General features: G+C 42.5%; 1 protein-coding gene and 1 long non-coding RNA gene across 2 annotated transcripts; both read left to right on the plus strand.

The window, feature by feature from the left end:
* LOC129467471 (uncharacterized) lies at positions 1 to 25,983 on the plus strand. Its single transcript, XM_063622356.1, has 7 exons — positions 1 to 79; positions 200 to 516; positions 3,595 to 3,755; positions 8,076 to 8,170; positions 13,877 to 14,076; positions 17,518 to 17,620; positions 25,661 to 25,983. Exons 1-7 carry the CDS (start codon positions 25 to 27, stop codon positions 25,981 to 25,983), a joined length of 1,254 nt encoding a protein of 417 aa, XP_063478426.1. The 5' UTR covers positions 1 to 24.
* Positions 18,604 to 22,108, plus strand: LOC134733456 (uncharacterized). The gene is made up of 3 exons (XR_010116915.1): positions 18,604 to 18,621; positions 20,309 to 20,331; positions 21,301 to 22,108. It is a non-coding gene; the product is annotated as an uncharacterized lncRNA (long non-coding RNA).

Raw genomic sequence — 25,983 nt, forward strand, 5'->3', positions numbered from 1 at the left:
GGTCAGTCCCAGTCAGGACACAGCATGGACATGAGGGTCCCCGCTCATCTCCTGGGGCTCCTGCTGCTCTGGCTCCCAGGTAAGGAAGGAGAACACTAGGAATTTACTCGGTGTACTCAGTACTGGCTGGCTTTTCAGGGAAGTCCTCTGATAACATGATTAATTGTAAGAATATTTGTTTTTTTGTTTCCAACCTCAGGTGCCAGATGTGACATCCAGATGACCCAGTCTCCATCCTCCCTGTCTGCATCTGTAGGAGACAAAGTCACCATCACTTGCCGGGCAAGTCAGGGCATTAGCAGTTATTTAAATTGGTATCAGCAGAAACCAGGGAAAGCCCCTAAGCTCCTGATCTATGCTGCATCCAGTCTGCAAAGTGGGACTCCCTCTCGGTTCAGTGGCACTGGATCTGGGACAACTTACACTCTTACCATCAACAGCCTGCAGCCTGAAGATTTTGCAACTTATTACTGTCAACAGGGTTACAGTAACCCTCCCACAGTGTTACAAGTCATAACATAAATGCCAACGAAGCAGATGTGTGAGGCTGGGCTGCCCCAGTGCTCCTTCTGGTGCCTCCATCTGCTGAGGGAAGTTCTCAAACTCAGTCGGGTTTGGAAAGGCATTGGGAGATTTTCCTAGAGGAGGCCAGGGATGTTCCTCTGAACCGTAAGCCTCTTTCGCACTCATCCCCAGCAGAAAAGACATGACAATGCCTGTCCTGGCAGAATAAAGAAGAGAGATAAGTCCAACAGAGGAGTCTGTGTTATGGGATAATTGGAATTTGTACAGCAAAAGAGAAGCTATTCTCAGTATTTCAAGGAGAAATTATTCAAGTTGAATAGAGTCTAAATCATAGTCTTTTTGAAGCCTACGGTAAAAAGCAGGTACTAGAGACAGGGGATTCTCAGGTGCTCCTCCAGCAGCCGAAGTGCACCTGCCCCGGTGGTATGTGCTGAACACCGTGTGATGATCCTCAGTCCTGTCTGGGAAGCCCAGGGCTGGGGTTCTGATGATCTCAGCTGCCTGCAGCATGACTCCAGATGATTCTCCAGTCCACACCTAACTGCATGTGTTTTACTTCAGGTGTCAGTGTACATGAATCCACCACTCTGACTTCCCAATCTCATGACAGTAATTAATTGCAACTCAACTGCAATCTCATTGAGCAACTCTAAAGAAACCATAGAGAGAAAAAGAGTTTTGGAAAATATGCTCCCAAAAGTCATAGTAATGAGGGGGAATTGACAGCTGACAGGGAAGTAAGGTGACTCTTTTCACAAGGCTCAACAGTTTGCCGGTTACGAATTGTCACAAAATACATTTGAATGTGCTTTCAAGTATTACCACTTTGGGGTCATAGCTGGAAAACTTTATTAAGTCACAGATAAAATGGGAAAATCAGGAAATTGTATGAAATATACAATAACACTGTGTGTGATGTCTCAGGTCTGTAATCCTGTGATAGTTAATACTGATTGTCAACTTGATTACATTGAAGGATGTAAGCATTGCTCCTGGGTGTTTCTGTGGGGGTGTTGCCAAAGGAAATTAATATTTGAGTCAGTAGTCTGGGGAAGGCAGACCCCCTGCTTAATCTACGGGCACCATCTAATCAGCTGCCAGTGAATATAAAGCAGGCAGAAAAAGGTGAAAAATGAGTCTGGCCCAGCCTCCTAGCCTACATCTCTCTCCTGTGCTGGATGCTTCCTGCCCTCCAACATTGGACTCCAAGTCCGTCAGTTTTGAGACTCGAGCTGGCTCTCCTTACTCCTCATGCCTGCAGACAGCCGACTGTGGGAACTTGTGATCCTGTAAGTTAATATGTAATTAACTATATATGTATATATATATATATGTATATACACACACACACACACATATAACTAATATATGAACTTATTAGTTCTATCCCTCTAGAGAAGCCTCACTAATACAGATTTTGGTACAGGAATGGTTCTACAGGAACAGAATATTAAGGATGGAGTTCTTTTCTTGGTTTGGGGGTTTCTGGATTTGGCTGCTAAATATGATTAGACCCCAAAATGCTAAGGACTCTACTTTCATAGTATGGAGAACATTAATAGTCCTTGGCATGAATGGTTTAAGAGCTATGCAAAGTAAATTCATTTGACACTAACGAATCATCACTCGTAAGAGGCAAGGAGTTTAGTGACTCTGTACTTATTACCCTTGACAAACACCTTGCGAAATAGATTTGTGAGGGCAGCACCTGCATCTTTGAAGAGCCCTGTAATGGCTCTTCTCTCTATGTCAGATCTAATGGTGAGAACTGCAGTCACTCTATTAGAAAATTTAAATACAGTTTGGAATAATTGTATCCTGAAGTGTCAGGGGTGAAGTGGTGACACTCAAGCCTCAAAGGCATCGTCAGTGTAGCTACTGTAATGGACAGAAAAGACAAAGCAGCAATCTGAAGAGTCTGACTCATGGGGAGCTCTGGCATTAGCCAACTAATCACAGTGTCCCTAGAAGTGAAACTGACAGGGAGCCTAATGCATTCCTACTTCATTTATGTAAGGAGGAAACTTAAGGTCAAACAGATAAAAGACTAATTGGAATTATAAAAACAGAGATTCATGGCCCCTCAATCAATTTCCAACATTGAGCCAGTTTAAAGACCCAGAACCCCTTGAATGAAGGGGAGGCCGGGTCCCCTTGAGGTGTCCATGGCATATAGAAATGCTGCTTTGAGGTTTTGGCAAACCCCCATAGGTGAATCCTGGTGGAGGCCTCTAGTATTTTGCAGTATCTTCTGCAGTTAACTTCTGCAGTTAACTACTCTCCTTTTGACAGACAGCTCTTATCCTATACTGGGCTTTTGTGGAAACTGAACATTTGACTATGGGTCACCATGCGACCTGAACTGCCTATTGTGAACTGGGTGCTTTCTGACTCATCTAGCCATAAAGTGGGTCATGCACAGCAGCATTCCATCATCAAATGGAAATGGTATATCAGTGATTGGGCTCAAGCAGGTCCTGGGGACACAAGTAAGTTACATGAGGAAGTGGCTCAAATGCCCATGGTCTTGACTCCTGCCACCCTGCCTTCTCTCCCACAGCCTGCACCAGTGATCTCATGGGGACATCCCTTTGAGCAATTGACAGAGGAAGGGAGGACTAGGGCCTGGTTCACAGTTGGTTCTGCACTATAGGCAGGTACCGCCCGAAAGTGGACAGCTGAAGCACTACAGCCCCTTTCTAAGACATCCCTGAAGGACAGTGGTGAAGGACAATCTTCCCAGTGGGCAGAACATTGAGCAGTGCACCTGATTGTGCACTTTGCATGGAAGGAGAAATTTCCAGATGTGTGATTATATACTGATCCATGGGCTGTAGCCAATGGTTTGGCTAGATGGTCAGAGACTTTGAAGAAGCATGATTGGAAAATTGGTGACAAAGAAATTTGGGGAACGAGTATACAGATGGACCTCTCTGAGTGGTCAAAAACTGAATATGTTTGTACCCTATGTGAGCGTTCACCAACAAGTGACTTCAGCAGAGGAGGATTTTGATAATCAAGTGGATAAGATGACCCGTTCTGTGGCTACCACTCAGCCGCTTTCCCCAGACACCCCTGTCATCGTCCAATGAGCCCATGAACATAGTGGCCGTGGTGACAGGGATGGAGGTTGTGCATGGATTCAGCAACGTGGACTTCCACTCACAAAGGCTGAACTGTCTGGGGCCACTGCTGAGTGCCCAATTTGCCAGTAGCAGCAGAGATCAACAGTGAACCCATTGTGTGGCATCATTCCCTGGGGTGATCGATCAGCTACCTGGTGGCAGGTTGATTATATTGGACCTCTTCCACCATGGAAAGGAGAAGGGTTTGTCCTCATTGGAACTGGAACTTATTCCAGACATGGGTTTTCCTACCTGCACGCAATGCTTCTGCCAAGACTACTATTTATGGACTCAAGGAATGCCTTATCCACTATCACGGTATTCCACACAGCATTACCTCTGACCAAGCACTCACTTTACAGGCAAAGAAGTGAGGCAGTGGGCTCATGCTCATGGAATTCACTGGTCTTACCATATTCCCCATCATCCTGAAGCAGCTGGGTTGACAGAACGGTGGAATGAACTTTTGAGGTCACAATTACGTCTAGTAGGTTGCAATACTTTGCAGGGCCAGGGCACAGTACTCCAGAAGACCATGTGTGCTCTTGGCCGAATCTATGGTACTGTTACTCCCATAGCCAGGATTCACAGATACAGGATTCAAGGGGTGGAAGTGAAAGTGGAACCACTCACTATCACCCCCAGTGATCCACTAGCAAAATGTTTTCTTTCTGCTCCCGTGACATCAGGTTCTTTACTTGACATCTTAGTTTCAGAGGGAAGAACGCTGCCACCAGGAGACACAATAACTATTCCATTAAACTGGAAGTTAAGATGTCCCCCCGGATGCTCTGGGATCCTCCTACCTTTTTTTTTCTTTTTTTAATTATACTTTAAGTTTTAGGGTACATGTGCACAACGTGCAGGTTTGTTACATATATATTCCTGTGCCATGTTGGTGTGCTGCACCCATTAGCTTGTCATTTAACCTTAGGTATATCTCCTAATGGTACCCCTCCTCCCTCCCCCTACCCCACAACAGGCCCCAGTGTGTGATGTTCCCCTTCCTGTGTCCATGTGTTCTCATTGTTCAATTCCCACCTATGAGTGAGAACATGTGGTGTTTGCTTTTTTGTCCTTGCGATAGTTTGCTGAGAATGATGGTTTCCAGCTTCATCCATGTCCCTACAAAGGACATGAACTCATCATTTTTTATGGCTGCGTAGTATTCCATGGTGTATATGTGCCACATTTTCTTTATACCACCTATCATTGTTGGACATTTGGATTGGTTCCAAGTCTTTGCTATTGTGAATAGTATCGCAATAAACATACATGCGCATGTGTCTTTAGAGCAGCATGATTTATAATCCTTTGAGTATGTACCCAGTAATGGGATGGTTAGGTCAAATGGTATTTCTAGTCCTACCTTTAAGTGAACACACTAAGAATGGAGTTACAGTGTTGGCTGCAGTGATTGACCTAGACTATCAAGATGAAGTCAGTCCACCACTCCACAACAGAAGTGAGGAAGAGTATGCATGGAATATAGGAGATCCATTAGGGCATCTCTTGAGATTATCAAGCACTGTGATTAAGGTCAATGGGAAATTATAACCAATCCAGGTAGGACTACAAATGGTCCAGATACTTTCCGGGTCACGACCTGCTGAAGTGCTTGCTAAAGGCAAGGGGAATACAGAATGAATAGTGGAAGAAAGTAGTTATCAATACCAGCTATGACCACCTGACCAGCTGCAAAATTGAGGACTGGAACTATCATGGGTATTTCCTTCTTCTTTTGTTAAAAACATGTTTGTGCATGTGTGCACTTGTACTAAGAAAATGTCTTCATTTCATTTCCTTTTTCTTTATCAGGTGACATAAGATTTATTGACCTCATATCAGCATTTAAGCATTGTTCACTTTATGTAATAGTATTTGGGTTGGAGATTGGTGCATTTCCAGTTGTAGGAAGGATAGTTGTATTATGTTAGGGGTAATTATGACCTTACTATTGTCTGTATTTTAAGATTATGTATGATCTCAGTAGATGTGTGTGGGTTCAAGTTGACAAGGGGTGGGCTTGTGATGGTTACTAGTGAGTGTCAACTTGATTGTATTGAAGGATGTAAGGTATTCATCCTGGGTGTGTCTGTAAGGGTGTTGCCAAAAAAGATTAACATGTGAGTCAGTGGGCTGGGAAAGTCAGACGCACCCTTAATCTGTGTGTGCACAATCCAATCAGCTGCCAACCCAGCTAGACTATAAGCAGGCAGAAAAATGTGAAAAGAGACAGGGCTAGCCTCCCCGACTATATCTTTCTCCCATGCTGGATGCTTCCTGCCCTCGGTAATGGACGCCAAGTTCTTTAGTTTTGGAACTCTGGCTGACTCTTTTTGCTCCTCAGCCTATTGTGAGACCTGGTGATTGTGTGAGTTAATACTTAATAAGTCCCGGCGCAGTGGCTCACGCCTGTAATCCCAGCACTTTGGGAGGCCGAGATGGGCGGATCACGAGGTCAGGAGATTGAGACCAACCTGGCTAAAACGGTGAAACCCAGTCTCTACTAAAAATACAAGAAATTAGCTGGGTGCGGTGGCAGGCGCCTGTAGTCCCAGCTACTCTGGAGGCTGATACAGGAGAGTGGCGTGAACCCGGGAGGCGGAGCTTGCAGTGAGCGGATGTCGCGCCACTGCACTCCATCCTGGGCGAGAGAATGAGACTCCGTCTCAAAAAAAAAAAAAAAAAAAAACTTAAAAAACCTCCTGTATTAGCCAGTGACATCTAGAGGGACAGAATTAACAGCATATATATATATGTATATACACATACAAGTATGTATACATACGCACACACACATTCGTGTGCACACACACACACACATTTATAAAGGGGAGTTTATTAACTTACAGGATCATAAGTTACACAATGGGCTCTCTGCAAACTGATGACAAAGGAGAGCCAGTCTGAGTCCCAAACTGAAGAACATGGAGTCCAGTGTTTGAGGGCAGTAACCATCCAGCATGGGAGAAAGATGTAGGCTGGAAGACTAGGCCAGTCTCTCCTTTTCACATTTTTCTGCCTGCTTTATATTTGATGGCAGCAGATTAGATTCTGCCCACCAGATTAAGGGTGGGTCTGCCTTCCCCAGCCCACTGACTCAAATGTCAATCTCTTTTAGCAACACTCTCACAGACACACCCTGGATCAATACTTCATACCCCTCAATCCTATCAAGTTGACACTCATTATTAACCATCTCACTCCCCTTCATATATATATGTATATAGTCCTTTAATTCTGTCACTCTAGAGAACCCTGACTAATACATCTACACTTCTGATGACCTATTTCTTTTATCTTAGGTCATTTGTTTCCCCTGGGTTGCCTACACTCTCTTCTTCCCACTCCCCTATGAAGGACATATAAGCCTCTGGACCTCACTAGGTCAGGGCATGTCCCTGCTTGCACTATCCATGACACTTTCCTCTTTTACTCTTTGGCAATGAGGGAATGTCATCCTTACCCCGATGCCAGCCACCTGTCTCACATCCAGGACAGAGAGTCTCCATCTCCCGTCCAGAAAATATGCATGCATGTGTGCATGGTGGCACGCCCCTGTGATCCCAGCTACTCCGTAGGCTGAGGTGGGAGAATTGCTTGTGCTTGAGAATTCAAGGTTGCAATGAGCCATGATCACACCACTGCACTTCATGCTAGGTAACTGAGTGAGACCCTGTGATTTTTCCCCTACATTTTACAGAATTTTTTTTTGCTTCTTTCTTCTATTAATTTGTGTTTTGTCCATTCATTTTCTGCAAACCTTTAGAGGGCAAATAAGAAGTTTCCCTTTTTCTGTCTACATGAGTAAGTTCCTCAAAATTCGGGCCCCTGAATAGACAACAGGAGGTGTGTGCAGGGGCTGCGCCACAGTGATTTTACCACTCCCAGTCAGGCATCAGTAATACTCCCCAGAACCCCAGGCTGAAGCCCACTGATGCTGAGGTAGTTCAATCCTCTTCCTCTGCGAATGCACCAGGCTGAGATGCCTTGGCCCCTGTTAAAGGTGTGAGATATAATGGGTGCAAATCTGTGTTCAGTTTGATCCAAATCCAAGTGCTTTCCTACTTTTTAAACTTCCCTGTTTTTCTATTTAACGCTCATTGCTCACTCCGTAAGACACTAGAGATGGCATTCTCCTCTAGTTATCCTCAAGGAGAGCTGGCTGAGGACTATTAGTAACACCATGATTGTGAATGTCAAATAGATTCTGTTATTTCATATCAGACACAAGATCCAAATAGTAAAATTATTTTATTACAATTTTCTCTCGCTGATAGAAAAAGGGAGTTCTTGAAATTCCAAAACTTGGTTTTAAAACTAAAAAGCAAATCCTGAAAGATGTAGTATCCTAAAGATGTAGTATTTTCCATGAATCACTGGGAAAGTAAAGGATGATAAAAACTTTTTTATTCCCCATAGTGCAGAATTCAACATTCGACAGACTGCAGGAGTGGGAGCATTTGGGGAATACAGGAGACGCCAGCTGTTGTTCAACCAAACTGCCTTGGGTTATAGTGGGTGGGATGCGGATGGTGGTGGTGATGGCAGTTGATGTGGACCCACAAAGGAGCCAAATATGATACTTGTGAAGAACCACAGGGTTGAAGGCACTGCTGCGTGGCCTCCTGGGTGGAGCCTGTGCCACTGGGAGTCTCACAAGGAAAGTAATGTTGTGAGTAGAGCTTTCAGTCTGTAATCACCAAAGGTTTAGTAAAATCCCTGTGCAAGGAGACCTGAGGTCATGTCACTCAGTCTTAAGTCAAATCCCAACAGCCACGCAGAGCTTCTGAAGCTCATTCTGCCCCTATAGGAGGTTTAGCGGAGACCTCTGCTTGGGTCTGGAGATGTCACAAGCACTGACATGCTGAGCAGAAGGCCAGGCAGCGTCCACACTTGCAGGGGGATCAGTGGGGGTGGAGGTCGTTGTGCATGATTCAGACATGTATTCAGGATGCTCTGTGCAGGTTTGGGGATTTGGAAGAACATGTTGAGTCCGTGGGAGTTTTATGTTCTTCTAGTCCATCTCCTCCAACCTGCCTGATGACTCAGACCTCAGCAAATGCCCCATGGAGGACACAGGCCATGTGTAGAGGCTGCCTTGTGCAACTCCTAACAGTCAATCTGATTCTCTGTTCTCAGGAGAGTTCCTCTGCTTATGCAAAGAGACAGCATGTGTCCACATGCAAACTTGGCAGATATGGCAGGAGGACAGAGTCAGGCCAGCGTCAGCTAAACTAGAAGGGGTGCTTTTCACTTTGGAATTTTAGGTCACTTAGTTCTCATTTCTTCTACTGTTCTCTGATGTTATTAATATAAAGTTTTGTATTGTTTTCTCTCCAGGTTCTTGCAGTGGTTCTTTAGCCTTTCAACCCCTACATCGTTGCCCCGGACTAGGAAGATTCCTTCTCAAACTTACTGGTCATTAAGAAATGACAATTTGTGGACCAAATTTTCACAAAAAATGAAAGGTTTGAAATAAGTAAATGTATATGTGTGTGTATATATATATATATATATTTTGTCTTGAGACTGAGTCTCACTCTGTCACTCAGGCTGGAGTACAGTGGTGCGATCTCGCCTCACTGCAAGCTCCACCTCCCGGGTCTGAGCCATTCTCCTGCCTCAGCCTCCCGAGTAGCTGGGACTACAGGCACCTGCCACCGTGCCCGGCTAATTTTTTGTATTTTTAGTAGAGACGTGGTTTCACCGTGGTCTCGATCTCCTGACCTCGTGATCTGCGGGTCTTGACCTCCCAAAATGCTGGGATTACAGGCGTGAGCCACCGCGCCCATCCTGCAGGGTGTCACTTAAGATAATTCTTCAAAAATATTTATGAACGAATCGTGGGCAAATCAGTTCCATTTCATGAGGTGATATAATCAACACATAGAAATGTTTGCACCCAAAGGACAAAATGCCTTTGTTTCTGGTTAAAATAAACAAACCCATCAGAAATGATTGTCTATTCTAGGATGATCCACACCATGGTAAGAGAAGTTAAAACTGTATTCCCCAGGAGAAAAATCAAAAATAAATAATTAAAGCATGGTATATAGAAAGAATCTCTCACACATACAAAGATAGACAAGTCTTCAGAGGACTTTTCTACACATATTCATGAGTGAGAACACACATCCAACCAAAAATACTTTGATTTGACTTCCACAACCAGCAGTGTGGAGATAAAGATAGTACAATTAAAATTACATTCTTAACCCAAATGTTCAAAAACCAAGAATAGGTAGTTTACAGAAGAGTTTGTAAAGCATAGAATGACAGGTCTACAGAATGTATTCACAAGTGAGAAAACACATCTAACCAAAACTCTAGGGATTTCACCATCACAAACACCACTTTGGAGCCTGCAGATGCTGCACAGCCTCCTGTGAGCAGGACACTCACCAGGTCCCTGAACAGTGTGATGGCCCCAAACACAAACCTCAAAGGAAGTTCAGCCTCTCAGTGTGGCAGGAGCAGGTGCAGTGGCAGAGGCTGTCTCCAGCAGTTGGAGTCGGGAGGGCTCAGGGAGATGACTGGAAAGCCTTTGAGGAAGGAAGAGGCCATGAAGCCTTAGTCACAGGCACAGGCACTTCTTCTATGTGAACAGGGCCAGGGTCCTCCAGGACACCTTCCCAAGCCTCCTCTTTCCTCCACACGTAGGGCGCTGAAGCCCCACTGATCCTCCAGGGTTTCCTGCCACATCACCCCTGGAGGAGCCCCTAAAGTTCCCTGCTGTTCTTATGGCTGTAGAAATGCTCAGTCATATCACTGTAAGGGGACCCTAGTGCATTCTGTCACCTGCTGCCACTGATGCCCTTCATAGCGATTCTCCATGCCTTTGCCAAGTGATCCCACTCTCACCAACCATCAGGAGGCTGGAAAATGGCCTGCACTCCATGATGTTCCAGTTATAAGTAAGTCAGGGCTCAGGGCAGTCTCATGTTTGTGCAGCTCATAATAATATCACACAGGAATCCTATTTTGACTTTCCCTGACTCCTCATTCTTTCTGAGCAGTTACTCACTCTGCTCGTCCACTCTAAGACTTTCTTCTTGTGCAGCTGCTAATGGTGTTTTCATTTGGAGACTGATATGACTCTACTGGTGGAATACTAGATGTGTGCTTGTCACATCCTCATATTTCTAAGAATAAAAGACCCTTCTTTTGAGTGGCATTTATTCTTTTTTTCCTAGTTTGTCAGGATTACATTTCCAGTGATTGATGTGAAAACTTCTTTGCTAAAACGCATTCATATTGCGATAAATTAACTGCATTTTTTGAATCTCATAAATTTGGATATGTGATGTTGAGTTTCAGATCCAAGTACTTTGTAATTTCCCTTTTTGTTGCTTCTTTGCCCTAAACTACATATAGTAGTACTTTACATATTTTCTAAATATTTAGATTCTTTTTGGCAAATTTTTAAAAAATTAAATTTAGAATTTCAGTGGCTTTATTGGTACGAGTTGTTTTTGGTTACACTGATGAGTTGTATAGTAGTGAACCCTGGGCTTTAGTTACCCATCACCCGAATAGTGTCCCTGGTGCCCAATAGGTAATTTTTCATTCCTCCTCCTCCCACCAAACCACTTCTGATAACTTTGTTTCTGATTTCTAATAGAATCCCCTCAGTTATGAATAATTCATTTTTTATGATTTAATCAGCTTGGTTTTTTTGAAATATCTTGTTGCCCAAAATATAATGTATATTTAGCCAATGTTTTGAAAGACCATGGAATCTGCTGTGGTTTGGTGGAGTGTTCTCTAAGGATCAACCTTGTCCAGATGGTTGATAGCATTGTTGAAGTCATCTGCATCTGCAATGGCCCAAGATGCTGGGCTGTTTGCACTTCAACCTGGATCTGCTACAGAGCCCTTTTCTATCCTGAGTCCCACTCACGACTGGCTGACTTTCATGTCACCTGCTGGGCCAAACCTGTATTCCAAGGGGTAGAATATGTAGCCTCCAGAAACCAAATAAATCCTATTTGTGGCTTCCTTCTTTGAAAGACAAAGACACATATTAAAAACAGTGGAATAAAATAAATATTCCTGTAATCCTGAACTCTGATTCGCTCCATCTTTATGTTACACACATGACAAACGCCTTATTAATGGGGACACCATTTAGTGGCATTTGATGGCAGCTGTAGAGACGAATGCCCAGATTCAAGGTTCAGGGCAATACCAGCCAGGGAAATCAGCCTCCCAACCACAGCCACAATATGACTAGGCAGCCACAAAGTGTTCCCAAGTAATTTTCTCATCATTGACCTGATCGTGCTGCCATATCTGGACTTGCTCTCTAATGAGGAAAATTTAATGTTGTGATGTCCTTGATTCTACTGCACCAACATTCATCTGGTCTGTCTGTCAGCCATTCACAAGGGCACTCAAGTCAAATTCTCTAAATATATAATTGTCTTCCTTCAAATTCTAGAGAAAAGGTTGATTTCAGATTTGCCTAGCAAATTAACTATTTTAATGCTATTAATATGGTCATTTGAATGGTATCCTTCTCTTAGTCTCTCTGCAAAGGTTAACCTGGGGCAAATTTCATAATAGGTTTCTCTTTATTTTCATTTTCCTCTACAATTTCTGAGTAAGATGACCTACTCTGAGAAAACATATGAAGTTAGTTTTAACCCAAAACAAAATCATTATTTTGAAATTTAATACCATCACAAGCCAGAGACAAAAGATATTACTCTTGCTTTATGGCATATTAGGATTATTAATGACTAGTAAGTATTTGCTTTAATCTTCCATAAAATCAAAAGTTTCTTCCTTTTATTTTGCCTCATACAAATAATTGTATAATAGTTTTCCTGTTATAACAGATTTGTGTACCTTCTTATTTTCAGTATTCATTTTCACCTAGGACTGCTAGGATTCCAGAATAAAAAAGAAACCATTTTCTAGCTTGAGGATGCTTCTAATTTACTAGGGTAAGACTATTTAATATGAGTAAGATCCAGCTAAATCAGTATCTAGCAAGAAATTATGCCTCTAGTCCTCTCTTAAACATGATAGTTTTATTCTTGACTGCTCCTGGGAAGTCAGAATTTACTTCATTTTATTACTGATGCTTCATTTCTTTTTTTTTTTTTTTTTTTTTTTTGCTGGTAGATATCTTAGAAGAGTTAATATCTAGAAGTATTCCAACATAAGGGCACTCGGCTCTTCATAGACCATTTACACTTGGGAGATCCTTAGCTCCTGCCCGAGAATCACCAAGTTATAATGAAGTTCACTGCTGTGATGTGAAGCTGCTGCTTCCAGAAGGGCAGAGTCACTATTTCCAGTTGTCAATGCAGAGGCTGTATTATTATTATTAATTAGTAGTAGTATTATTATAAGACAAGAAATGAGCACTAAATGCTTTATTCAGCTCTTGTCTGTTTCCTTTCCTGTACTTTTGATTTTCGCTAACAGGAGGTGAAAAGAAGCAATCAAAAGAAAAATTCAGCTGACTTTAGAACTCAGTTTGATTAATTTGAACCATCATTTTTCTCTAGAGCCTTAAACATTATAAATTATAATTTATATAAATATTTGCTTGATTCTTAAAATTGTTTAACATGAAAAAATCTATGTGAGAACTCGTAAATTCTATTTTCATTTTTTCTACAGGTAAACTCTCATCTAAGTTACAAGTAAATAAGATATTCCACTTTATTTTCTTGTTATATTCATTGAAGTTCTTAGCTAAGTTACAAGAAATAAGTAATTCCACTTTATTTTCTTGTTATATTCATTGAAGTTCTTATATCAACTGCAGCTTCTACTACAGTTTAAATGGCTAGAATCCCCAATTTAGTCTCCAGAAACTTCTTGGAATCTTCATTTCCCATCTCTCAAATAAACCAGGTTTTACTATAAGGCCTCAATGCTAACTTCATATTCAAAGAGTAGAAAAATTATAGTAACCTCTCAGGCAAGCTATGGTTTTATGGAGATTTACTTTTGAGGACAGAGACCCCTTTCTTCAAGGGTGTGAATTCAAAGGGAACTTATGAGAAACAGAACGCTCAGGAAGAAAACAGAGTCATGACTTCACTTTGTGCAGTTGGTGGGTGTGGTGGATTCTGCAGAGATATTAACAAGCACAGAGGAGAAGTCCACCACTTAATCCCACACCTGTGTGGGTAGTTTCATAGGATTTCTGAAAACCTTTTCCAAGAAAAAGTAAAGACCAGAATTGAAATATTTGGAAACAGGTTCAGATGAGACATCTAGAAATGGGTCTGAAGATTCAGAAAAGTCCGATATGGAAATAACGCTGTTTCTTTCAATGTTTGGAGAGATTATCAGAAGCAGAAGATACACATTCAAGGAGCCTACATTCCCTGTGCTCTCTCCCTGTGTTCCAGAATATTTATCCATGAATCGACGTTCCAGCGAGGGACAATTTCAGTTAGTGAGACAATGCAGATGGCTTCATTCCCAGATGCCTGGGAGCCAGGAATCCATTCACAGGACCTGCAGCTTCACAGAAGGAAGCTCCCTTTGTGGGTGACTTGGTCTTAATTCTCATCTAAGGACAAACTCTCACCTTTAATTTAAAGAAGGTTCATTTATGCTCAGGTAGGGAACAGGCCTCTGTGTGTCTCAGCCTCATCCTTAAGAGTGTGGGTTTGCACTGTCTGGACTAATACAGTCTGTAGAACAAAGTCTACACGATGTGTAACAGTGATCTATAAATGAGAATGCTATGTTGTTTATTTCAAAACTGTGGGCTTATTTCTCAATGGCTTGTGCCAAACTCGAATTTTAAAATGTAATTGTTTTAAAAACAACAAAAATAAGAATAGTTTTAACCTTTTAGAAAATACTTAATCTACATATCCAGAAAGCCTGACCAACATCTGCTAGCAGTAGGTAAGACAAGCCACAGTTTATGAAAATCTTAAACATAATACTGGTCTCTGTAGCTCTCTGACACAGAAACTCCCCACTCTGCTGCTGTGTGGCATCCCCTAAATGCATATCCCTTCTGCGGTGTCCTGCACATTTTGAGAAACAAACCTGGCACCTGATTCTCTGGACTACTGTCTGCTGTGAGGGGCTTCTCACTGCAAACCTGTCAAAGCTTCACCCAATAGACTAGGTCACATGTGCTACTGCCATCTGTGGTCATCTCTTTTTCCTTGGTCAGCCAACAAATCCCTCAACCCCCCTACAAACAGGATCACACTGTCCACCCCAGAAACACTGACTCCCAGTAATGAACACAAACAATTCCACTTCCAAGATTCTCTTCTCAAGTCATATGAGTAATACAGTACTTTTCAATTATATGGATCCCAAACTAACCAGTCAGGAAAAGGAGACACAGCCACACTCAACCCTGCCTGTAGAAATCCTCCCTCATTCAGATGACCATGGTTCAGATGAGAGACACACAGAGGCCTGCTCCCACCCTGCTTCAAATGTAGGCTGCTCTTCCATCTTGTCTGTGTCCACTGTGGAGTGACCAGCTTTCTCTGCTGCTGTGAAAGCCCTGGTAGGACGTGTCCACAGATAAGAGAGGGAGGATTCTGGTTAGAATTAGTAACAGTGTCCTTTAAGTCTACAGGTTAGATTGGGTAATTTCAAAGCCTTTTTCTGACTAAAAAAGGATTTTACAAGTTTTTACATTTTCCAGATAGGTAAGGCAACAAATCATGAGATTTTTGTTAAAAATCCCAGGGGTAGTCTTTTGAGTGGTTCATTCATTCTCATAGAAAATAGGAATGCTCTCTTAAATTCAAGCAACCTAAATACTTTGTGAAAATAACATTTTCAAGAATTGGCTTACAGTAAAAGAAAACAGGGCAGTTTTTTTACTGTTATTCAGTTTCCTGCAATTCAAATCTTTGTATTAGATAATGGCTAAAACTGATAATTCATTTAACACCCTTTCAGAATAATTATTTAAAACTAACAATAAAATGGACCATTTTGTTCTATTTTAGTTAGGCTGTTTATGTTTTATGTCTCCTTCTTCTATTCCTTCAGCTTCGGATGTTTCTTACTTTTTTTTCACTACCATGGTTAAGAGTCTGACTTTTTCAACACTAAGAAGCCGATCAGAATTTGTTGACATCATCAGAAAAATGTCGAGTACACAAAATTTGCAACATGTAATGACAGAAATGAATACATAAAATTTTAACAGTGAAATATGAGACTTTTATTTCAATACTACCTTGTAGCTACTGTTTAATATCATCAGCCCATATTATTGTCATGGAGTTCAACATTTGAAGGTCAATATCATTTTTACTCAAGTATGTTTTCCGATCTTATGAAAAAATGATTTTTTGGTAGATTCCCCAGAAGATATTCAGATCAAGCTTTCTTTGCAATCGTACCTACAATGGCATTTATTTGTGTTCTTGGGCAATTAAATATGACTTTGTGTTAAATTACCGAAGCTTACATCACACTACAAGCTAGTCCTTCATTGTTCCTGGATTATGATTTTTTTTTCAGAAATGTGACTGTCCTTGTGAAAGTATTTATTGTTGGCACCATTATTCAGGAGTGGTTCAATGGAATGTTAAACATCAATGATAAATAAAGAATAGTGCAGTTGTTTTTCTGTTTAATGATCAGTTGTATGGTAGGTTCACAGCCCTAAGCTGTGAGCATTTTTACATAAAGTCAAGAAAACACCAGTTTCAGGTCCAGGTTACCCAGAGATGTAAAACTGTGGATGCAGTTCTTGCTCTTTATACACAGAGAATTTCCTTTGGATCTGTGGACTTGTGGCTGTGGCTGCACCACATCCAGGCTGGGGGAGACTCACGTCTCACTCAGAGTTGACAAGAACCTGGATGCCCTGACAGGACCTGATTCCACATGACCAGGGAAACTGTGTGGGAAGAGCTTTTCTAATCATCACTTGAAAAAACATCATGCAAAGTTATTTCTTATTTGTTCTGTATCATTAACCCAGAACATTCTTCCCTTAAGAGAGAGTCCTCTGGGCCAGGTACAATGACTCACACCTGTAATCTCAGCATATTAGGGGGCCAAGGCAGGCAGATCTCCTGAGGTGAGGAGTTCAAGACAAGCCCAGACAACATGGTGAATGAAACCCCATCTCTACTTAAAAAAAAAAAAAAAAAAAAAAAAAAACGAGTCCTCCAGTTAACCTTGTATCTGTGAGATGTTTATGATGAGATAGATCCCAGATTGAACAACTGGTCACCAGGAATTTTATATTTGCTGCTGGAGGCACAAAATTTTGTCTCTCTTTCCTTTTTCTTGCACAAGAATCTTGGCTCTAAGTGTAGAGACTCACATCATTCTCCCTGTGAGGTGCTTGGACAGAGAGCTCTTGTGTGATTCACTCACCAGGTGCCAGGGCAGGGTAGATTCTGATATTTGAGTTGAACATTCTTGAACAGTTATCCTGGAAACAGCAGATACCAGACAGCCCTTGAACTGGCCCCAGGCCACTTTTTATTTGCAGGCTCTCTGTCCAGCAGTGCTTGTGGGGATGGAGATGTTTCATTCTCTAGATTGACTGGGAGGGAATCAAGCCAGATGGCATTCACCTCCCAGAGATGCATCCTAGACACACATTTCCACATTGTCAGGTTTCTGGTGCTTTCTTACAGTCATGCCCTACCCTACACAGTGTGTGCCTACAAAAGGTCTGAACTTTCACCTTCAGATCCTTCTTCCCCTGTTTGCGGGCAAACTTGGCTGAATCTATTTCTGTTTTGTTCCAAGGGACAATTTATATCACATTGTTCACAGAGGAGACATTCCCCCTGCCCCATCAACCTTTTCCACGCCACTGCATCCACCAGGTGATTTGCATATTGTCCCCTAGGGAGGATCTTCCCTTGTGAGTCTGAGATAAAAGCTCAGCTCTAACATTGCCTTGACTGATCAGGACTCCTCAGTTCACCTTCTCACAATGAAGTTCCCTGCTCAGCTCCTGGGGCTGCTAATGCTCTGGGTCCCTGGTAAAGATTAAAGTGAAATGAGGTGGGAAAATGGGGCTAGAAGGTGAGCTCTGGGGGACTCCACAGCTTCCCATATTTATTTCAACCATGTGTTAGAGCCACATGGTCTATGCTCCAGGAAAGAAAATTCACATGTTGGTCTTAAGAATAAACAGGATTCACCTCCAAGGAAAAATGGCCACTGCTCTGATTCAGATCTTGAAAGTAAAGAGGGAATGTGTCCACCACGTGTGGAGTCAGGTAGGCTCAGGCAGTGGGCTGAGAAGTTCCCTGCTGGCTGGTAAATAATGGGCTTATTTTAGAAGTCTACTTTTTGTGATATAAGTTTAAACTTGAAAATACATGTAACTGTAAATCAGTGTAATAAAGGAAATCATGAAAGTTGCTCATAGTGGGTCTATATAACCTTGCACTTCTCTGTTATTATTTCAGGACCAAGTGGGGATATTGTGATGATCCAGACTCCACTCTCCTGGCCTGTCACCACTGGAGAACCAGTCCCCATCTCCTGCAGGTCTAGTCAGAACCTCTTGCCCAGTGATGGATACACCTATTTGTATTGGTTCCTGCAGAAGCCAGGCCTGTATCCACAGCTCCTGATTTATTTTATTTCAAACCGGGCCTCTGGAGTCCCAGACAGGTTCAGTGGCAGTGCGTCAGGCACTGATTTCACACTGGAAATCAGCAGGGTGGAGGCTGAGGTTGTTGGGGTTTATTACTGCATGCAAGCTCCACAGTTTCCTTCCACAGTGCTACAGCCCTGAACAGAAACCTTCCTTCTGGGGTGTCCCAGCTGCTCACATGGACTGCTTGTCTGGGCAGCAGGTCAGCAGGGTCTCTGAATCTGCAGAAGAGGAGGATGCTGCAAAATACAAGGCAGAGTTTGCTGCTAAGGTCTCTGGCCCCTGGGAACCTCAACTGTGCCTAAGTCCCACATGTTAAGGCCCCATCAGCTGCCACAGGTGGCCACATGCTCTGGAAGCAACCAGCTCTGATGAAGGGTGAGTCAATGAAAGCTCATCCTCACCATCCGTCTCTTGCACACATTTTTTGAGTCCATTTATTTGGCAGAACAATCAGATCATGGATGCAGGTTAGTGGTAACTCCAGTGAAATACATGGTAGAAACGGCTGGTTTGGGGATAGCTTTATACATGATAAAACTCGGTCATACTGGGAAATTGCTATCTTCCCGCTCTCCAAACTTTGTCTCTCCTTTACCATTCATATGAAACTGCCCTCTCTATTATTATGGTAGAGAAAGCATTCTGCACCAGCTATTTTCACTGGAGTATGGCCACGAATAATTATTTTTACTACTTCTTACGGATTTTTAAAATCCAGGGCAGATATAAATCCTAATACCAAAAGAGTTTGATTTGCCTCATTTACCTTTAGCTGACTGCAAATAGAGTTCTTCCAATTCCAAAAGTGGGCTTTGGAAATAGACAAAATAATTCAGATGGAGAACATAAAGTTTACATAATGTACCACAGGAACAATGCAGAATTATATGAGATTTCTATTTCCTTCTCAAATTCTTAGAATTTTAAAAATATTTTACTGACATAGCATTTTAAAGAGAAAATATTTCGTGCTATGTTGTCATAAGAAAATGATTCCAAGAATGAATAAATGCATTATTTTTATATGATACTATTCCTGAAAATAAATCTGAATCCTCTATTTTAGTTGTTAATGCATAGAAAAACTATGCTCTTAATAGATTCCATTGACAATAGTGCTCTAAATTTATGTGCTTCCTTAATTTGAGGGCCACAGTCTGATAAATATCTGTCTACATTTTGCCATGCAACTTTTAAACCTAACAGAAATGCTTTCATTAAAAAAGCGATAGTGCTTTCTCCACCATAATGCTAGAGAGGGCAGTATCGTGTGAGTGGTAAAGAAGAGAGAAAGTTTGAAAAGTGGGAAGATAGCAATTTTGCAATACGACCAAGTGTTATCATGCAGAAAACTATCCCCAAACCTGTCATTTCTAACATGTATTCCACTTGTGTTACCACTAATCTGCATCCATGATCTGATCATTCTGCCAAATAAATTTACACGAAGCCGAGTAATGAGTGATGTCTGTCGCATGTGATAACACGGTGTAGAGACATAAAAGACTGATTGAATCAACAGAACAAGATCCTGATGTAGGCTAAGGGTTTAAATAATACTTGAGATGATTTATTTCAAGATAACGGATTCCATAGGAAGTGCAATTAAAATTCCAACGTGTCATTTCTGTTAGGTTTAAAAGTTGTGGCACGATGCGGTGGCTCACGCTTGTAATCCCAGCACTTTGGGAGGCTGAGGCAGGCGGATCACGAGGTCAGGAGATCGAGACCACGGTGAAACCTCGTCTCTACTAAAATTACAAAAAATTAGCCTGGCGTGGTGGCGGGCGCCTGTAGTCCCAGCTACTCGGAGAGGCTGAGGCAGGAGAATGGCGTGAACCCAGGAGGCGGAGCTTGCAGTGAGCCGAGATAGCGCCACTGCACTCCAGCCTGGGTGACAGAGCGAGACTCCTTCTCAAAAAAAAAAAAAAAAAAAAGTTGCATGGCAAAATGTATATAGATATTTTTTAGGCCGGAGCTCTCAAATTAGGAAATATGAGACACTCAATGAGTTATTGAAAAATACTAATTAATGCATCATTGACCCTATGTTTTATTACAGAATGCAGTAAAAGACAATAAAATGTAAGTAGCAAGAGCACGAGGTAAGCAATGCCATCGTCACCTTTAGCCCTCCTGTGATTGACAGCACCTAGTCACCTTGAATTTCTACTTTTCTGTGAGACAGGAGATAAAATGAAAACCCATTCAAGGTAGTTAGTCGTATTTTAGAGAAAACAAACAAAGCTACCACCTACTTGATGCTGATATCCCAAAGGCATATGTTCTCAGGTCATAAATAGTGAAAAGTAAATGATCCCAAAAACTGCAAGGGGAGAGATACAAGGAGAATAAGAGCATAATCAAATTTATTATAAAGAAGCCTCATAATACGGTGAACTAAATGTGATAAGGTTTCTATGTCTGTTGCCATGGCAGTGCAGAGGCAGGCAGGTGGCCTTGGTGGTGTGGGTGGCTCTGCTTCATGAGGTCACTCAGGTGGGCAGGAGGCACGAACACCCTAAGAACACAGCCTTCCTCCTTCCTCACAGTCTCTGCCCCCATGCCCATCCTCAGCAGCATGAGGTGGAGCAGAGCGGAGAGAAAGCTGTTTTCTTCTAAAGACTAAAAACAAACACAGAAACAAACAAAAAAACCTGGAGCTTTCCATCAGTCACAAATGTACTTTGGACTCAATCACACATTTGAGAAGTTTTCCAGTGAGTGGATCTGCTGATAAACCCACATTCATTGTTTGTTTGCTTTAATCTGAAAATGTGTTTATAAGATTCTTAAAACTACTTTTGACCATAAACTTATATTTATATTAGCCTATATGAAGTTGTCATTTACTATTTCGTAATTGCTACTAAAAAGTTATTTGTTAAAAAATCTGTGACTCTAACTGTTCTTGTTTGAAAGGAATACGTCTTTTTAAGACACTCAGACTCCTTTTAAGCTCCTCATTTGGCCCTCCTTTGTTTCTGATTCAATGTATTGTTTAATTTGTTATTCATGATTAATTAATCTATTAATTAATTTCCACAATCACAGAATCAAATGTCCTATAAGTTGCTATGTCAAAGACCTGCCTGAAGATGGCAAACACGCTCCACAATAAACAAAAGACAGCACCGTGGTGTTAGGAACACTGGGAAAGCAGTAGTGCTGGTGTCTCATTATCAACAGGGAGCCCTAGAGTTAGAGTCAAATCTTCCCTGTGACCGGGGCACATGGGAGGAGCCACCCGTGTGCTGAGTTGTGGGAACCTGCCCCGTGCCTTGAAACTGGAAGCACGGCCTTGGCTGTGTCCCACCTGCTATGGACTGAATTCTGCCCTCAGATTCATGTTGAAACCCTAATTTTCAGTGTGACTGTAGAAATAAGAACCTCTAAAGATGTAATTGAGGTCGTGGCAGGGGTTGTCCCTGATCCAGTAGGATTCGTGATTTTGTAAGATCCAGAGACCTCTTCTTTTTCTTCTCTCTCTCTAACCGCCTTCCCCTCTATGGAAAGGCTGTGTGAAGACATGGTGAGAAGGTGGCATCTACAAACCAGGAAGAAAGTCTTTAGCAGAAAAAAAAACTCTTCTGAACGTCGATCTGGGATATTCCAGGCACCAGAAATGTGAAAATTAAATTCTGTGGTTTATGCCATCCAGTCCCGTGCTATGGTGTGATAGCGGAAGCTGACACATCCATCTTCCCCACCCTCTGTGAGCAAGGTCAGCCTCAGGAGGCCATCGTGGACATGGGGTCCCAGCTTTGCTCCTCTTCCTCCTGCTTTTCCAACTCTCTGGTGAGGAGGGAGGACTCAAGCTTCATCATCACTTTCTGTGCAATAAACGTGAATGTTTTTTCAAGATGAAGTTTTTAGCCCATTTTGCTTTCTCAGAATTTAATCAAACTGAATGAAATATTTACTTACAATTAATATTTGGGGATGTTCATATTTGTTCCCCACTTATATGACAGTTGGGATATTGTGTGGTGCTCATCTGCAGGCCCCTCCCTGTGTTCCAGGAGACAGGGTCACTGTCACCAGTAGAGCCAGTCAGGGAAATAACTGTTATCAGAGCCCAGAGTTGAAACTATTCAACAGAGATGGTTTGCCCAAAGATATATGGTCAGCAATTGTCAGGGCTGAGCTTGGAACCCAGGTCTGCATAACCTTAAATATGTTGCTTCCACATGGCCACATTTGTTTCATATACGATTGAATGGCCTTTAAATTCAGAGAAGAGACAAAGCCAGAACACTGGTGTGAAATTCTCAACACAAGCTCCCTGCTACCTCTGCACCTTGCCATGATTACCCCAATTGTAAACTCAGGCCCTCATGCAGTTTTGTCTACAAAGCAAAACTTCTTCAAAGTCTACAAATATTAAATGTCTTTCTTTCAGATTTGAGGGCAGGAGCACATCTTGCATTGCCCTGAACACTTTTCATCTTTTCTACCATTCTCATCTTTCTGTCTCAGTCTTTCCTTCTCAAATAGTGTCCTGTAAATCTGATTTCTCCCCATAATATGAAAACAAATGAACAAATATTACCCTACTTTTCTCATATCCAGAGAATACAAGAGTGAATCACATATCCAGAAAGTATGAGAGTTAATCAATGGATTTATCCAAGAGTGTTTGCACATACCAAGGATTCTGGTGCTAGCCATCTTTACAGTGAAATTTTCTGTGTCTTGCTAAAATTGACGATAAAATTATTTGGAAGAACAGAGGGCGACCATGCCCTTAAGGAGGTAAAAGACACCCCTGCCCCTTGCGTTAGTTTCTTACTCCTGCTGTAACAAGTTATCAGAATCTTACGGGATTCACAAAACACAAATTTATTATCATACAGTTCTGGCGGTGAGAAGTCTCACTGATTTATAATCAAGGTATCGGTAGTGCTATATTTCTTCTGGAAGCTCCAGGGGAGAGAATCTGATTCTCAGCTTTCCATCTTCAAAGAGAGCCCCATGTTCCTGGCTGCCAGGCCCCTTTCTCCATCACTGAAGCAACCATCTCCATTGTCCCCATTCCTCTCTGACTGTTACCCCTACTCCTCCCTATTGTAAAGACCCTTCTAATGACATTGTCTTTCCTAGATAATTCAGGTGTTTCCTAAATTTTCTGAATATCCCTATGCATGAATAAGAAAGAAGTGGCAAGTATTCAGACTATATTGTCCAAGAACGAGGGTTTTTTCCACTGTCTTAGGTTGGATCTTTCAGGGACAATGATGCCCATGCAGGCAGCATATTTACAATGCACAGGAAACACTAGGAGGAAACAAGGCAATGAGAGAGGAAAGAGAGCAGCAATACCGAAAATGTCCTCAGCGAGAAGCTACCACTGAAGATGAATGGAGCTCAAGCCCACGTGGAAACATAGGAAAATGTCTCAGTATTTTTCCACCTAAGAATGGAGGGAGCTGGGGTATGTATACACCTCCCTGTCCTCACTGATTGAGGGCTTTCCGAGCGGATGCTCATTCTGGGTGCTGTGATAGGCCATGTGTACAGGCAGGGCTGCTTTCTCCAGCTTCAGATAGAACAGTGAGGAAAAGATATGCCCATTGGGGGTCAGCAGAAGTACAGTGAAGGGAAAAGGGAAAGGGCAGCAAGAGTGAAAACTATATTCACCTCCCACACACACACACACACAAAATTGTGTATTGCAATCCAGAACTGCTTCTCTCTGAATCTAAATCTTAGCAAGCAGTTTACCAGTAACCTCTCTTGAAATTCAGGCCCCTGGAAAGCAGCAGGAGGTCTGGGTACAGGCTATACCACAGCAGTCTGGCCACCCTTAGTAATACATGAGTAATGCTCCCTGGACTCCCCAGGTTCTACTCTTCTCATGTCTATGTAGTTGATTCCGCTTCCCTTGCTGCACAACCAGGCTGTGATGCCTGGGCAGAGGCAGACAAGTGAGGTATAGGGGTTCAAATCTGTTTCCAAGTTTTATCCAGATTCAAAGCATTTCTCCATGTACATGGTCAGTGGCTTGACAGGAGATGGAGACTCTCTTTCCTGGATATGAGGCAAGGAGCCTGGTGTCTGAGTCAGGATGATGTCCCCACTCACTGCCGAAGTGAAAAGTGGCTTTGATGGTGCAGGGCAAGGACATGCACTGAGTGATCACCAGCCTCACAGAAGAGAAAGTGTTCACTGACCTGGCCTTTCCCCAGGGCCTCTCCCTCTCTTTACTTTCCAGAAAGCCAGGTTTTTTGAGAGCTGTACCTGTACATTCAAGAACATTCTGGTGGGAAAAGCAGATCAGAGCATTAGGCAAGATGCATTACCGTGATCTTCCTTTGGAGACAATTGATGTGGGGGTTTAGATTGACCCAGAGTTTCAAGTTTATCCTGATTCAGGCTTCAACAGCTGGAGGAAGAAACAGAGATGTTTTTTGAAGTAAACAGATCTAGCATTACTAGCCAACCCTTCGTACTGATGACCTATGGGAAATACTACCCAAGGGCAGAAAAATGGGCTGAATAAGGGGAGCCCCAAACCAAGACGAAGCTGCTGCCCATTGAAACCCTGGGTATTACAGAGACCTATAGCTCTGGATAATGGAAGATCTCTGAGTGGCAGAGGCACTGAGGAATCACGGCATCATTATTGTGCATCTGCAGGGAATTGCTTGAAAATATACTGGTAATTACAAGTGTTTTGTTTAAGGTCACTATAAATACCTTGGAGTGTATTAAATATGCTTCTGGTAAAGACTGTTTTTCTCACATGAAACACTGGGAACCACGTGACAATCACAGAGGTGTTGTTACTATAGCAAAAGGGATTGTTACTCTCCACATCCCTTTAAGTAACTTGAAGACCTGATAGACCCACCCTCTAAGACTTTATTAGACATTTCCTACGAATGGTTATACTCTCCCGTATACTCCCATTACAACTCTAAAATATATTATTCCATGTATTCCTCAGGTTTGTATTAAAGTTTGACTTTTTTCCCTCAAAATTTCTCTTGCCACAACAGTGGGTCTAGAGAGAAATACATTCCCTCCAGGGAAATCTATGCTGCGCTGGTCTGACCTGGGACCCTGGGGACATTGCCCCTGTGCTGAGTTACTGAGATGAGCCAGCCTGCAGCTGTGCTCAGCCTGCCCCATTCCCTGCTGATTTGCATGTTCCAGAGCACAGCCCCCTGCCCTGAAGACTTTTTTATGGGCTGGTCGCACCCTGTGCAGGAGTCAGTTTCAGTCAGAACACAGCATGGACATGAGGGTCCCCGCTCAGTTCCTGGGGCTCCTGCTGCTCTGGCTGCCAAGTAAGGAAAGAGAACACTAGGAATTCACAGTCAGTGTGCTCAGTACTGACTGGAACTTCAGGGAAGTTCTCTGATAACATGATTAATAGTAAGAATATTTGTTTTTATGTTTCCAACCTCAGGTGCCAGATGTGACATCCAGATGACCCAGTCTCCATCCTCCCTGTCTGCATCTGTAGGAGACACAGTCACCATGACTTGCCAGGCAAGTCAGAGCATTAGCAGCTATTTGAATTGGTATCAGCAGAAACCAGGGGAAATTCCTAAGCTCCTGATCTATGCTGCATCCACTTTGCAAAGTGGGGTCCCATCAAGGTTCAGTGGCAGTGGATCTGGGACAGATTTCACTCTCACCATCAGCAGCCTGCAGCCTGAAGATTTTGCAACTTATTACTGTCAGCATAGTTACGGTACCCCGTACACAGTGTTACAAGTCATAACATAA

The sequence above is a fragment of the Symphalangus syndactylus genome, chromosome 18, assembly GCF_028878055.3.
Source record: "Symphalangus syndactylus isolate Jambi chromosome 18, NHGRI_mSymSyn1-v2.1_pri, whole genome shotgun sequence".
Classification (NCBI taxonomy): Eukaryota; Metazoa; Chordata; class Mammalia; order Primates; family Hylobatidae; genus Symphalangus; species Symphalangus syndactylus.